We start from the raw sequence: 13,809 nt of genomic DNA, 5'->3' as shown, positions 1-13,809 counted from the left end.
ATAAAATTAAAAAGAATATAATCCTAGCAATTTGTGTTCCCAAAATATTCCACTTCAATTACCAAGGGGTTTAAAACCCTTACACTCTCACCCCTTTAAAGCCGGTGGCTCTTATCTCCCAACAATCTAAGCCAACCAAGCGGCAACGTCCATGTCTCATAACTTATTTGCCATAATTTCTCACAAGTTTATGATAAAAAGCCGGCAAACCGGACAGAACAAGAAACAAATTCTCCATAGACAATACGAAAACAACTAAAAGAACAAAGCCAAGGACATAAACGATACAAAGAAACGCTGCAGCATGACGACACAAAAACTTATCAAAAACTTGTTTACAATTTCTAACTTGAACTTTTCCGCTTCTCGAATTTTTATTTACAGTTGCATAAGCATCATCAGCAGTAGCAACAACAGCAACCTCAGCAACAGCGGGATATGGATGCCCAAGTGTAGTGCACTCCAGGACACACTACACCAGCGCAAGCTGCAGGATATTGAAGCCAAGCGAAGGAGGAAGTCCGCAATCGCACTTGTAGGATGCTTAAGTGAAAATGTCGGCACGTCCACTTGCAACGCGCCCGCTGTAAGGACATGCAACAGCAAGTATCAAGGACAGAGCACACAAAACTTCGCCGCCGTTTGCTGTAAGGTAGTGAATGATAAAAATAAAAACAAACTTGAAATGAATAAATAAAAAAATCATAAACCTAAATAATAGTCAACAAATAACAAGCAACATACTTGCAACATACACCACAAAGACAGCATGTAACTAGAAATATTTTTATTATATAACTGCAAGCATAAAATCGAAGAAAAGTCAAGTGCTAGTGCACACACAACGGCACATAACTGTAAGTGTGTAAGTGGCATGCCACACACAACAAGCAATAAAATAGGTAGTGATAAATTGAGCTGAAAGTATCAAGACGCTCATAAAAATTTCAACTGGCGCAAATTTATGGCGCAAGGACTTTAAAGAAAGCGCAAAAAATAACCGTTATTTACTTGCTTTTTAAATTTCGTGAATTTTTTTTTTTGGTTTTTTCGCCGCCGCGCGTCGTCTCGCGTACGTTGCACGTAACCGTGTCGTCTCGTAATTTTTCAACCTTACTGTGCTGCTGTCGCATCCACACGCTGCAACGTGCAGCATGCACGTCCTTGCTCATGCCACTTTTACGCGCGAAACCTCAACAAATTTCATTTTCCTCACCACCATTCTCACTCTCTCTTTCTCTCTCCGCCTCTCTTTCAGCAACTGCCACATGAATTTTGAAACATTTTCCGTGTAGGAGCAACGCGTCTAAGTGGCAGCAACGCGGCACAGTTTGCCGCCGATTTTAGGGGTCGCAGCAAGTCGCCGGGTATACGAACCCGGAGTGACACACACATAAAACGGCAGCAGAGTGCATGATTGTTGTGTAATACCAGCAATTCGCTCGCTCACCGCTCACACACACACACACCCAAGCGCACACTTCATTTTATGCGGCACGATTTTCATAGAAGCCGCTAAGAGCACGCAAAACAATCGTGCAACAGTGAAAACAACAACAACAAAAACTAAAATAAAATAAAACTGCGCAGTGTATTTTGAATAAAAGTGAAATATTACGAAAAGAAAGTCGAGTTCAAAAACAAAAAAAAAAAAAAAACGACAAGAAACGACTATAAAGGCGAGTTCAAAATAAACACAATCAACGAAGAATAAAGTGCAACGTTGCAATCGCATATCGCGTCTCGCGTAACCAACCGTGCTCCCAGCCCGCCAGCCAGCCAGCGAGCCTGCCACAATGCAAGTTCAAGTTCGGCGTTCTTGAGCTACTTAAGCTACTAGCTATCGCGCATAGTTGCAACGTGCCACATCTTACGGTGTGGTACGTCGTTCGTTCGTGTGGTCGCTCGGTTGGCAATTGATTCTTGTTGTGGTCGCGGCAGCATGAAATCGAAATCGAAATTGAAATTGAAAATGGCAAATACAAAATCAAACACAAATCGAAATCAAAGGCACAGTCGGTGCAATAGCAGCAATAAACGTGCACACAATGCCACTGCTGTTGTTGCCGATGTTGTTGACCAAAAGCGCTATCGTGCTATAAACATGTCACGCAACAGCGGCAGCACGTCGTCAGCCCTGCCACATGGTAGCGCCCGGCAGCGTCGTTGGCATTACAGCGGAGGCCGCGAAGCACACCCAGGATTACTCGTTCATGCAGCTATTTGGCTGGCAATGTTTTTGGCGCTTGGCGTTGGTGTTGAAGGTAAGTGGCTATACGAGTTTTAATTGAATTTATTTACTGCTACCGTTATTTTGTATGGAATCGGTGCGGTGTGAAGCAGCTAATTTAGTTCGTAGTTCTTTTATATACTTATTTTTTATGTGGGAGAACATATTTCCTGAGAATTTCCTTTAATGTACCCTTATATTGGGTATCTAAAGTTCAAAAAGTTTTAACTTTGCCTATCCATATTATATATTCGAGCTCAATAAAAACTCATCAGCAATGATATTACATTCATTCAGTTCTGATAAGACATGAATCAAACAAAATCCTATTTTAAAATTATTCAGACTATAATCTCCCTTCGAAACCCCTACGGGAACATGTCTTAAAAATTAAAATAAGGCAAACCCCAAATACAATAACATTCAGCACGCCGGATACAGTTTCAGTCTAACAAAACAACTCATTGATACCGTTAAATGCACATTAGGTTAGGTTAGGTTGATCTGGTAGGCCAATAAGCCACCCATAACTTGTTCTGCTCCTTTGCGATACCAGATGGAGTTCAGTTGCTAAGTTCATGAAGAGTAGTCAACCTTTAGGATGTCTTGGTCTTGCCAATACAAGACCGGTGCACAAGAGATGCCCCATTGCTTCCCTGGTGGCTTGCTGTAGATATTTCCTTCCATCTTACCAATCTGTCAGCCCCATTCTGCGGACGTGCGTCGCCACCAGACTGTGACCAGTTAGTATTCCCATCATATTCCTACAGTCCCTTCTATCGAGTGAAAATAGGAAGCTTGTGAGCTTCCGATTTACCGTTTTATACATGACTTTTGTAGTTTTGCACCAAGGTAGCTTGTTCCATTGGGTTTTGGTTTTCTTTACCATGCTTCTGTTCAGATCGATAATGCATGGGTTTCCATCTTTTTATCACTTTATCGGATATTGGTCGAAACCATTTTCTCAATCTTATCTCAAAGGTATTTCATTAACTTCGATGATTTAGTGTCCTGGCACCCAGCAGAAGTGAAAGTGCACGATTTGGCAACACTTTTCACTGCTGTCCTGCTTTCCAAGGCAGTTCTGGTCGATATGTGATACGAGGTTACTGCCTTAAGGGAAGAACCTGGTTTAAAGCCATAAAAAAATCGATTTTTTCGAAAAATTTTTAGGGAAGGTAAGAAATGCGTTATTAAAGAAAAATTTCTAGGGTTTGTAGCTATGTATTTAAACATCATTCACAAATTTGTTAGATACGAAATCTTTGATATTCTGCCTTTGGGAAGCTTTGCCCGATGCATCACTCATGTGCATCTGTCGGACGGCGGGAGGGATAAAAAAATTGAAAAGTTTACAATTTTACAAATTTTTTAAAAATTAAAAAAAGCGGTTTTGGACCAAACAAATTTTACTTTATGTTGTCCAAACTTGTCTTTTCTTAGTTTTTTTAGTTTAGTTTAAATGGAAGATAATTTAATGTCAAAGATAATAAATTTTGCAACAATTTCATACGACCGTTAGATTTTTTTTATCCTGCCCGACAATTAAGAAAAATCGTAAAAATCAAAAACCGAGAAATCGCTCGTCAAAGGAGTCGGTTTCTGCCCAATTGCTCATATATCTGCTAGATGCTCGGTCACTATTTCCCTTCTTCCCATAGAAAATTTTGGGGACATATTCCTAAATTATTTTTAAAGCGATTTAAGCAAGAAAGAATCGGTTTTTTTTACGCTTCTAAAGCAGTCTATCCCCATTAACTGCTACTTGGCTCAGATGGTTTTCAGACACGTTGTCTTTCTTTTGCCACCTCTAATCGCTCCCGTGATTGCAAAATATTCAAGTTTTTTCTTACGAGTTCAGTATTGAGCTCATTCATACCCAACAGCTCTGCTATCTCTCAAACGATTAACAACCACTGTTTCTTTAACTTGCAGTCACGACAAAAAACCAAAAATCTTGTATTGCAGTGTTACCATGTGTATAATATTTGTTTTAAGCTTTTAAAGTTATTAAATATAAGCAATATATACAGAAATTCGGTTGTAATTACTGAAAAAAAAAAAAAATTTAAAAACTATTATTTTTTAAGTGTTGCCATATGTTTTGTGAATAATTTATGTTCTTAGGAAATAAAAAAAAAATCAAAAGCATTTTTAGATTGAAGAACTATTGCCTCTAATTTTCTAATTAGATATTAATAGTCACACTGAAATCAGATAATTTTTCACAGAGGGTTGCCACATTTTTAACAATAATGACAAATTTTAATAAAGTGTGCTGAATTTTGAACCACTGTCTATAAGGCAAGTATTTATATACAAGCATAAATCAGATAAATGTTTAAACAAGGTTGCCACATATTTATATAAAATAGAAAAATTGAGAATATAATTTTGTTAGTGGAAAACTAGTGCCTTTAATTTTCTATGTAGGTATTAATAAGCAAACTGACTTGAGATAATATTACACATAGAAATGCTAAATATTAAGAAAAACGTAAAAATTTAGGAAGATATATTGTGAATGAAGAAAAATAAAAAATAAAAGATGTTTAATTACATATGCAGGTGTTAAAAAGCAATTCAATGGTTTTCTTTCCATATTTTTTAATTATATCCTGTGTAGAGTGTGGTAGTTTTGAAATTTTTCTTAGATTACAATAAATTGAAAAGTGTTTTTATACGCAAAAGAAAAACTACTTTAATATTTTTAAAGTACATTGAGACTAGAGTAACGCCAATATAACGCATGATAGACATACTCTATTCACTAAAATATTTTTGATTTTATTTTTATTATATTATATTATTTATATAGTCGCTAGCAATAGCCTTTATTAAGTCAAGTTAGTAAAATATGTGCTGTCTCTTATACACATCTAGATGTGTATAAGAGACAGGAGTAACGCCAATATAACGCATGATAGACATACTCTATTCACTAAAATATTTTTGATTTTATTTTTATTATATTATATTATTTATATAGTCGCTAGCAATAGCCTTTATTAAGTCAAGTTAGTAAAATATGTGTGTACATTTGAGTATACTTGTCGCACATATATCCAAAAATGTGTGATGTATGTATACGCATAGTTGATAAACTTTACGACTGTCTCTGCCTTTGTTCGTCATCATCGAAAGCACTTTGTCCCTTCATTAGCAGGCTATTTACTCAAAATATATTCGTACATATGTAGATGAGCTTTCACAGCAATTGTGTATGAGCTTTCACAACGAAAAGCACTGATAGCGTCAACTACCTTTTTCCTTTCGTTCAAACGCCAGTCTTTATTATGTCGTTAAAAATACCGACAATCTTTTAAACAAAAGGACATAATAAAGTTTGAAGATCATATAGAAATCACAAGAATTTATCACTCAATCGACAGCCATACAAAAAAGCAGAAAAAATGCTCGCAACAAAAGGCGCCCACAGTACCTTTGACCCAATTCGACGGTGTGTGCGCATTCATTCGGCCGCAGCTTGTCTACGTTAATTGGGCCGTTTTGTCAACGGCAGCTGTATGCTGTAGAGATATGTAAAACAATGACAACGCACACACACATAGACATACAAATATATGTACATATTTGAGGCAAATTATTTTGAACAACAATGGCAAATGTAGAGAGAAGACAACATGTATGCATGCGTTGATGCTGATAAAAACTCATATAAATTCATATGAATGGGGATGTGTAAGTTTCTATAAATGTGTGTATATGAGTCCCTATACATTTATATGTGCTGATCGCTAAACAAAAGCAGCACTAACACAGCTTGAGGTAACTTCGACTGCCAAAATCGAAAAAAATCGAAACTGAATTGTAAATAAAGTGGTAGAACACACGTCCGGCGGAGCGGCAAGTCGCAGAAAGAAATTTGTGTAAAGGCCACAACGTCGCAACTTATCGCTGATTGTATCTGACGTGTCGTCGCCGTAGACTTTGTTGTCGTCTGACGCATTTATTTCTTATTTTTCGGCTGCCGAGTGGCAGCAGCATACATATTGATGCTTGTGTGCTAGTGTTGCAAGCATTCTACATACATATCTTTAGACATGTATGTAGTTGCGAGTTGTTTGTGTGGCGTCCCCTGGTGACCTGTCAACATTTACAAATTTATGGATATTTCTACATTTGGACACACGTTGGAGTCGCGTCGAAGAAATAAGAAACAAAAAATGCCAACAGAGGGGACCAAGCGCATGTGAAAGAAATACTAACAGTAGCACGCATGAGAAGTATATGAATGTGGCAAGTAGAGGTGTTTTTGTGGCAGTAGAATTCTTATTTTTATCACTGCTGGGTAATGTGAAGAATGGACAGTCAAGCGGCTGAGTAGGCAGGCAGGCGGTTGATATTAGGCTGCCAATGAAAAAAATATAGAAATATAGGCATATAAATATTATATACTTATATGTACATATGTTTACAATAAGTAGCCTCTTCGTTTAATATTTGTCTCTAGATTACTGCTTACTGCACTGAGGCAAATGTTGCATGTATGCTTATACCAAATATGTTTATGTTTAATATGAAAAAGTCTCAGAAAGGTATTGGAGGTGCCATATGTCGAATTGCTAATATGAATAATTCAATCATAGAACTAGTAGTAATAGAAAGGTAGAAGAAGGCACCATAAGGCAGTCAAATAAGAGAAGAGGAAATAGAGGCGAACGGCGCTAAGCTTTGGTAGATGAGATGTGGCAAAAGCAAAGCAAACAAACAATATCTAATATACTTATATAAGTTCATATATACATATGTACTATATATTTAAATATTTCTAGCAGCATCAGTAAGCAGAAGACCACTCAAACGCCACCTTTTAAAGGCTACGCGTAATGCCTTACTCTGCTGATCACTGGGGTACTCGTGTGAACGTATTGCATTTTAATAAACGTCATTTACATTTATATCCACTTCTATACCATATCTTGTCTTTTATCTAAGTTGCTAAGTGCTCCTTATGTCCATAAAATACTTTATTGGACGAAGGACAAAAACAAAAGAAGCATTAGAACTATCTTATAAATATCTTTATATAAGTTTGTATGTGCAGAAAAACGATATAATAGAAACCACTCATATTGAAACAAAATTTGGGGTTTGGTTATGAAATGGTTACATATATAATATATATAACCAATACATTGGTTATATCTGAGAGTGAAGGCTTGAAATAATGATATTACATATACAATATAATATGATGTGGTGAATCGTAAGCAATAAAAACGCAATTTAAATTTTTCGATGATATGTTGTTTTGCATTTCAGATGACGAGCCTATATATATTTGCGGCGATTTTAAGATTTTTTTTTTTTAAGAAATATAAAAACACATATAAAATCAGTATTAAAACCAAATACAAAAAAAAAATGCACCTTTTCATATGATTCTATATCAATCATACTATAACCACATATAGGTCAATATCCAAAACTATTTTTTGAACGAGAGCAGCTATTAAATTTAATTTCCCATACTTTAAAATATTTTGTAAAACCAAATATAATAAGAAGACTATCGAAGTTTTAAGGTTAGGTTAGGGTAAGTTGGTAGGCCAATAAGCCAAGCATAAACCCGCTTTGGTCCTTTCTGGTACCATATGGAGATCTGTCCCTAGGTCCAAAAGATATAGTTAGGATCTCTGCGCTTGACGCGAATTTTAACAGACTTTGCGGCCTCATTATACATACCCCCTCCAGCGTATCATACCGTGGGGACTTATAACGCAGTCTTGCCAATGCGGGACTAGTCGCCAAAAGATGCTCCACCGTTTCCCTGGTGCAATTATAAATTTATTAATTTCTACAATAACAGTTTCATTTTCAAAAGGTATTCGATCATTCATATATAATTCCATTTTTGCAGTAGCCTTTCCATGGAAATTGTCACTAGAAACAATGCACCACATTACACTGTTGAACTCAATTGTTTCAGATCTATACACTGTAATCATTACTCAAAAATTAATATTTCTCTTACTGAGTCTATAAGTAAGTTTTTATATTTTTTTTAATTCGGACGTGAAGGTTGTGAAGGCGAGTGCGACAACACTTCCTAGCCGATGTTTTCCAAATAGATTTCAACCGGCCCTGCAACATGAGGCCGAGCGTTGCCATGATGACAAATTTTTTCCTCGTGTCTGGTCGCAAAATCGGGACATTTTTCAACAATAGTTTGATGAGCTGTTATTGGCAACGTTCGCCATTAATGTTTTCATCAAGCTTTATAAGCWCATAATACAGCCCTTCTGATGCCATCAAAGACAGAACATTACCATAGAGTCATGGATATTCGGATTTGGCGCTGATTTGGCGGATTGGCCAACCTGGCTACATAATTTTTGTGCATTTAGAGTTATCAAGGGATCAATTTTTCATCACCATTCACAGTTCAAAGCGGAATCGTTAAGTTACATGTGGTACCTAAATCCAGCTGCTGTTGGTGTAATTCGCTAAGATTTTGTGAGCTTTTCTTGTGCTTTGCAACAGTCTTTTTTATCTTTTAATCCAAAACGTTCTTTGTCTTCCAACTCAAAAGTATTACTTCTAAATCGCTCAAACTACTTTCAGGACATTCGCTTATTTTTGCATATTTTGGGAGACATAATGGAGTTTTCAATAAGAGTGCTACAAAAGTAAATAAAATAAAAGCTGTTAAGGATATCAGTGTAATGCTTTATTGCTGTGAAAGTACATTCGATGTCATTATGTATGTAACTCGATTTCTTTTGCAGAAGTCCAGACACTGAACACAATTTTCGACGATTTTCAAGCATAAATCAGCCAATACTGCTGTAATTTCACTGCCCATCATTAAATGGTAAACCCAACTGAAGATAAATATTAAATGAGCAGAAAATATATGGCGTCGTTTGGTGTCCATATCGGTCTACTTTTATAACTCCTTATTGAAAAGCCCTATATTTTCAAGTATCTCGAGATGCTTATAAGTTTCGAGTACAATAAAACATGTAATTCACAATATGTAAAGATTTTCGCTACAGGAAAAAATATTTTCATGTAGAACTATTTCATTTTTTTGTACTAGTTTGACCATAATTGTAGTATCTGGTAATTTCTGAGTCATTGAAAAGTTATTAAAAAAATATTTCATATAACTTTAATATAATAAAAAATAATGTATAATTTATTATAATAAAATTAAATATAACATTTATAACCAAAATTTGTATGAAGAAAAAAATAAATCACCTCTTAAAGCCCTCAACACTTCAATGCAACACATTAGTCACACAACTAACTAACTGCAACACATAATAATTCAGTCTTAAGTTTTAATTAAATAAAAATGACTGCTTAAGGAACTTCGACTGCAAATCCACTTATTTTCATACAACAAATTAAGTTTTCGCCCAAAATTTAATGCACAAAATGGCGAAGAGTTTAACTTGAGAAACTTTTTCGTGCAACAAAACGTGAGGCAGCCAGTAAATTTAACTTAAGAACTTTTGCAGCTTAATGCGTTAATAGGCGACAAAATACTTTCGAAACTGCAGACGGCAGCTGGCTGGAAGCGGGCACGCACACACATCTGCATATGGCAACATATGTGAGGCACACAAGCGGCTAGTGAGCGCTTGCAGAATTATATTTAAATATACCGGGTTTGTAAGTGAAACGTATACACCCACACATACTATATAGTCGACAAAGTACTATATTTAATGAAAACTCTTATTTGCACACATACACACACGCACATATATTTACACTCAAACACATATGCTGATGTATAAATTCCCATTTGTGCAACGAAAGCACCAAAGTCAACGGAAAAGCACCTCCAACTGAGATAAAAAAATAAAAAGCAACAACAAATTTACTAAAAAGTACAAAAAATACATAAAACAACAACAATTTTACACACTTTAGTGCACTTCTGTGCCAACTAAAAACTGAAAAGGCAGCGCTTGTTTTTGTTGTTAGTCCACAAAAAGTGCTAAAAATACTCTTTATAAATAAAGGAAAATAAAACACGCTTTTGAAAGCACTGTCATATGTGTGCATGGCGAAATAACTTATTCTGGCAGTCAGACGTAATTCAGACGATCAAAAAAATTACGTGTTGCAGCATAAAAATTGCACTGAAAATGAAGTTGTAAAAGTATAAAGTATTATAAATGCGCATACTTGTACCTGTACATGTGTGTGTGTGTATATATGGCTGCATGCTGAAATATAGTAAGCAGCTCCCACAATAGTAACAACTAATAAAAGTGTCTGGCTGGCTGGTTGCAAGTTAAACGGAAGAGCTCTAGAGTAAGATTTATAACGGTGTTGCCGAAAAATGCAACCAAGTACTTCAAGCAAAATAGACACACGCACATGCAAAAAACATAAATTCTTATTTAGTATAACTATTTTTTGGGGAATAAGTGTACCCAGTGAGCGGTTGGAAGGGGTTTAGAGTGAGGCACGCGTTCAAGATGCATAAAAATATAATAGAGTGAATAAAATTAAAGAATGTGAAATAAAATAAGCTTATACAAAATAAAATTAAATTAACGGAAAAATGAAGTAAAATAAAATACAAAAAATAATAAACTAAAAATATTACAAAAAAAAAGCAAATAAAATAAAATCAATTAAAATGAATTAATTCAACACCATTTAATGAAATAAATTTAAAACAAAAAAAAAAAAGAAAAAAAATAGCTTCGATGTCACCAAAGCTATAAAAGCTTTCACAAATACATAAGATTTTACTAAAAAAACTCATTTTAAATTGGTCAGTTTGTATGACAACTATTTACATTTATGCTATAAGGAAGCGATCTGAGCAATTTCTTCGAAAGTTGTACTGTTACTTTCGGTAATGATCCATGCTAAGTTTCGTGAAGTTATCTTGTCTAATAAAAAGTTTTCCATACAAGGACTGAATATGGATCGATCCTTTTGTATGATGACTTTAAGCTATAGTAATCCGATCTGAGTATTTTTTTTGGGGCTTACATCATTGACTGACGCAATAATTTATGCCGAATTTCGAACATATACCTCATCAAATGAAAATCTTTGACATTCAAGGACTTAATTCCGATCGTTGTGTTAGTATGGCAGCTATATGCTATAATGACTCAATCTAATTGATTTCTTCGAATATTACCATATTGTTTTAGACAATAACCCATACCAAATTTCACAAGATATCTCGTAAAATACAAAGTTTTCCCTACAAACACCTTATACCGATCGGGTAGTTTGTATGACATATGCCAGATTGACGCCATCTGATAAATTTTTTTTGGTGATTTTACGGTTGTCTTAGGTAATAATCTATGCCAAATTTAACGAAGATATCTCGTTAAATAAAAAAAAAATTTCAATTTCTTCGGAGAATGTAGAGCAATGCTTTGGAGAATGATCTTTGTGTGGATGCCTTGTCAAATAATGGAGTTGCCTTACAAGTACTTTATGCCGATCGTTCACTTTCTATGACAGCTATATGCTATAGTGGTCCGATATTGATCGTTTTGACAACTGAGCAGCTTCTCAAAGAGAATAGAATATTCGCAGAATTTCAGATCGATATCTTATCAATTTATAAATTATCTAAAACTTTTCGGATAGTACAAAGTATCTCCTGGAGATCCACTAGAAATGTTTATGGTGCTTAAATATTCACTCAAAAGAGAGTTAAATTCAAAATTTGCATGTGTGACTATTCCAAAGACGACCAAATTACCAAGTCTGACACTCCGATCCTATTAAAGTGGCGGTAGTTACGAGCGCCCGTCGCTGACAACAGCAATGAGCAGACGCACTAGACGAAGGACGGCAATATGTGCAAGAGCAACTTTTGATAATACAACTTTCTACACAAAGACTTGCGGACATTTGTATGACTGTGCGTGTGTACGGGTCCAAACTATTTGCTAGTCATAAGTTTTCATTTATGCAATAATATATGCAACATACATTCTTATGTATGTGTGTGTGTGTTTGCGCAAAGATATTTATGTACCGAAAAGAAGGTTAAGAGTTGAAGAGGCGATAGCGCTTGAATAGCATAAATTTGTTGCTGCTGCTTGTTGTTCTTATTACTGTTGGGTGTTGGGTGGACTAGCAAAAGGGACTACCGTAGGTGGATGTTGGGGCGCATGTTGCAAAGACACGCTACTCGGTTGTGTTTTTGGGGGCTGAGCGACTCATACATGCAACCACTTAAAGACATATATATGTTTGTGTAAATATATTTATAAGCTGCAAACTATGGGATCGTCGCAATAAATCAGCACACACGCATAACTTAAATAACTTATGACTTGCAGGACTATTTTATGCGCCTGAACTTCGACACTGTCTCCGACTACCAATGCTCCCCGGCAGCGCTATGAGAGCCAATGCCGCCAATAAAAAAGCGCCTGCCGTTGAAGGCCAGTGGCAGCATATTTTAGCAGGGAGGCAGTCATCCTGTCTAGCCGTGGTTTTCCGTTACTCCTCATAGTTAGCGAGAGTAGGGGTGCAGATGTCGACAACGAGAACTACTTTTGTATTAACAACTATTTTCAAGAAGGAAAATGTGTAGTAAAAAGTTGCCGAAGCATTTCTAATTCGGCCAAAAAGTTTAAACAAGAAAAACGGCTACAATTCTCATACAAACAGTTTGTTTGTATTAAGCCACCGTCGACGCGTGTGGCATGGTGGCGGAAATATGTCAGAAACTATAATATATGAGTTGATAATGAAAATTTAGAAGCAGCAGCCAGTTGTCGTATCTGTAGTCGTTTCGGTTTGACAGGCCGGAAATAATGTGGCTCCTGCGCAGCTGGCAACGCTGGCAGCAGCACCACAAACTAAACAGCCTGTCTGCCGAATTTAGGCTGCAGAATTTGTTTTTTCCTTTTCCTTGGCTTTCATTTCGTTTACTTTATTTTTCTTCGTATAATTTTTGACAATAAAATACTTTTATAAAAGTGAAATTTATTAGTTTCCACACATGAAAGCTTTCTATTAGCATGAGTTGATACATGCTCTCACAAAAGATAGTTGAAATTCAAGTACGTTGTAGACGCTTAAAGTGTGGGGTTCTGAGCTAGGCATGGTAAAAGCAAATTCTCATAAAATGGGCATAAAAAGCTGATGTTAATAAAAAGATAGAGCGGCATATAAGTGTATACGTAGGTATGTGTGAGCATTGGGGGCCTTGTAGTAGTACGAAAAAGGCTGGTAATTGTTATGCACCCATTTTTTGGGTCGTAAAAAATGCGTATCGAATGCTAGCAAATAACGGTGGTAATAGTTGAGAATGTTTAGTTGGCCGTAAAATAGAAATAATAATACAATAAATAGCGGGAAGGGTTAAGAGATAAAAATGGGTGTGCAAGAAATCAATAAACTATTTTTATAAGTGAAATGAAGTAGAATAGTGCTGTAATAGTGATATTGGTGCTAACCAAAAAGTTATTGGTAACACTATATGCTATATATAAACATATGTACATATATTTCAATGTGAAATTTTTTTCCAAATTTCAAAACATTATTTTTTAAATCGGAAATTACATAGCTGCTTATAATGATTAAATTTTAAGTCTTAT

At 35.7% G+C, this 13,809-nt stretch overlaps 1 protein-coding gene across 3 annotated transcripts in view; it reads left to right on the top strand.

The window, feature by feature from the left end:
- The first annotated feature begins 1,653 nt into the window (after positions 1–1,653).
- The window catches only part of LOC108978317 (protein sax-3), a 224,234-nt gene continuing 212,078 nt past the window's right edge, over positions 1,654–13,809 (top strand). For all 3 annotated transcript variants that reach the window (XM_018948535.1, XM_018948536.1, XM_018948534.1), the window contains exon 1: positions 1,654–2,264. In XM_018948535.1, the coding sequence (XP_018804080.1) occupies positions 1,943–2,264 (322 nt within the window). In that variant the 5' untranslated portion in view covers positions 1,654–1,942. The remainder of the gene's footprint in view (positions 2,265–13,809) is intronic.

This window comes from Bactrocera latifrons, unplaced genomic scaffold (assembly GCF_001853355.1).
Source record: "Bactrocera latifrons isolate USDA-ARS-PBARC rearing strain unplaced genomic scaffold, ASM185335v1 scaffold_12, whole genome shotgun sequence".
Classification (NCBI taxonomy): Eukaryota; Metazoa; Arthropoda; class Insecta; order Diptera; family Tephritidae; genus Bactrocera; species Bactrocera latifrons.
The sequence above is the reverse complement of the archived record's forward strand: the minus strand, read 5'-3'. Positions and strand labels throughout refer to the sequence as shown.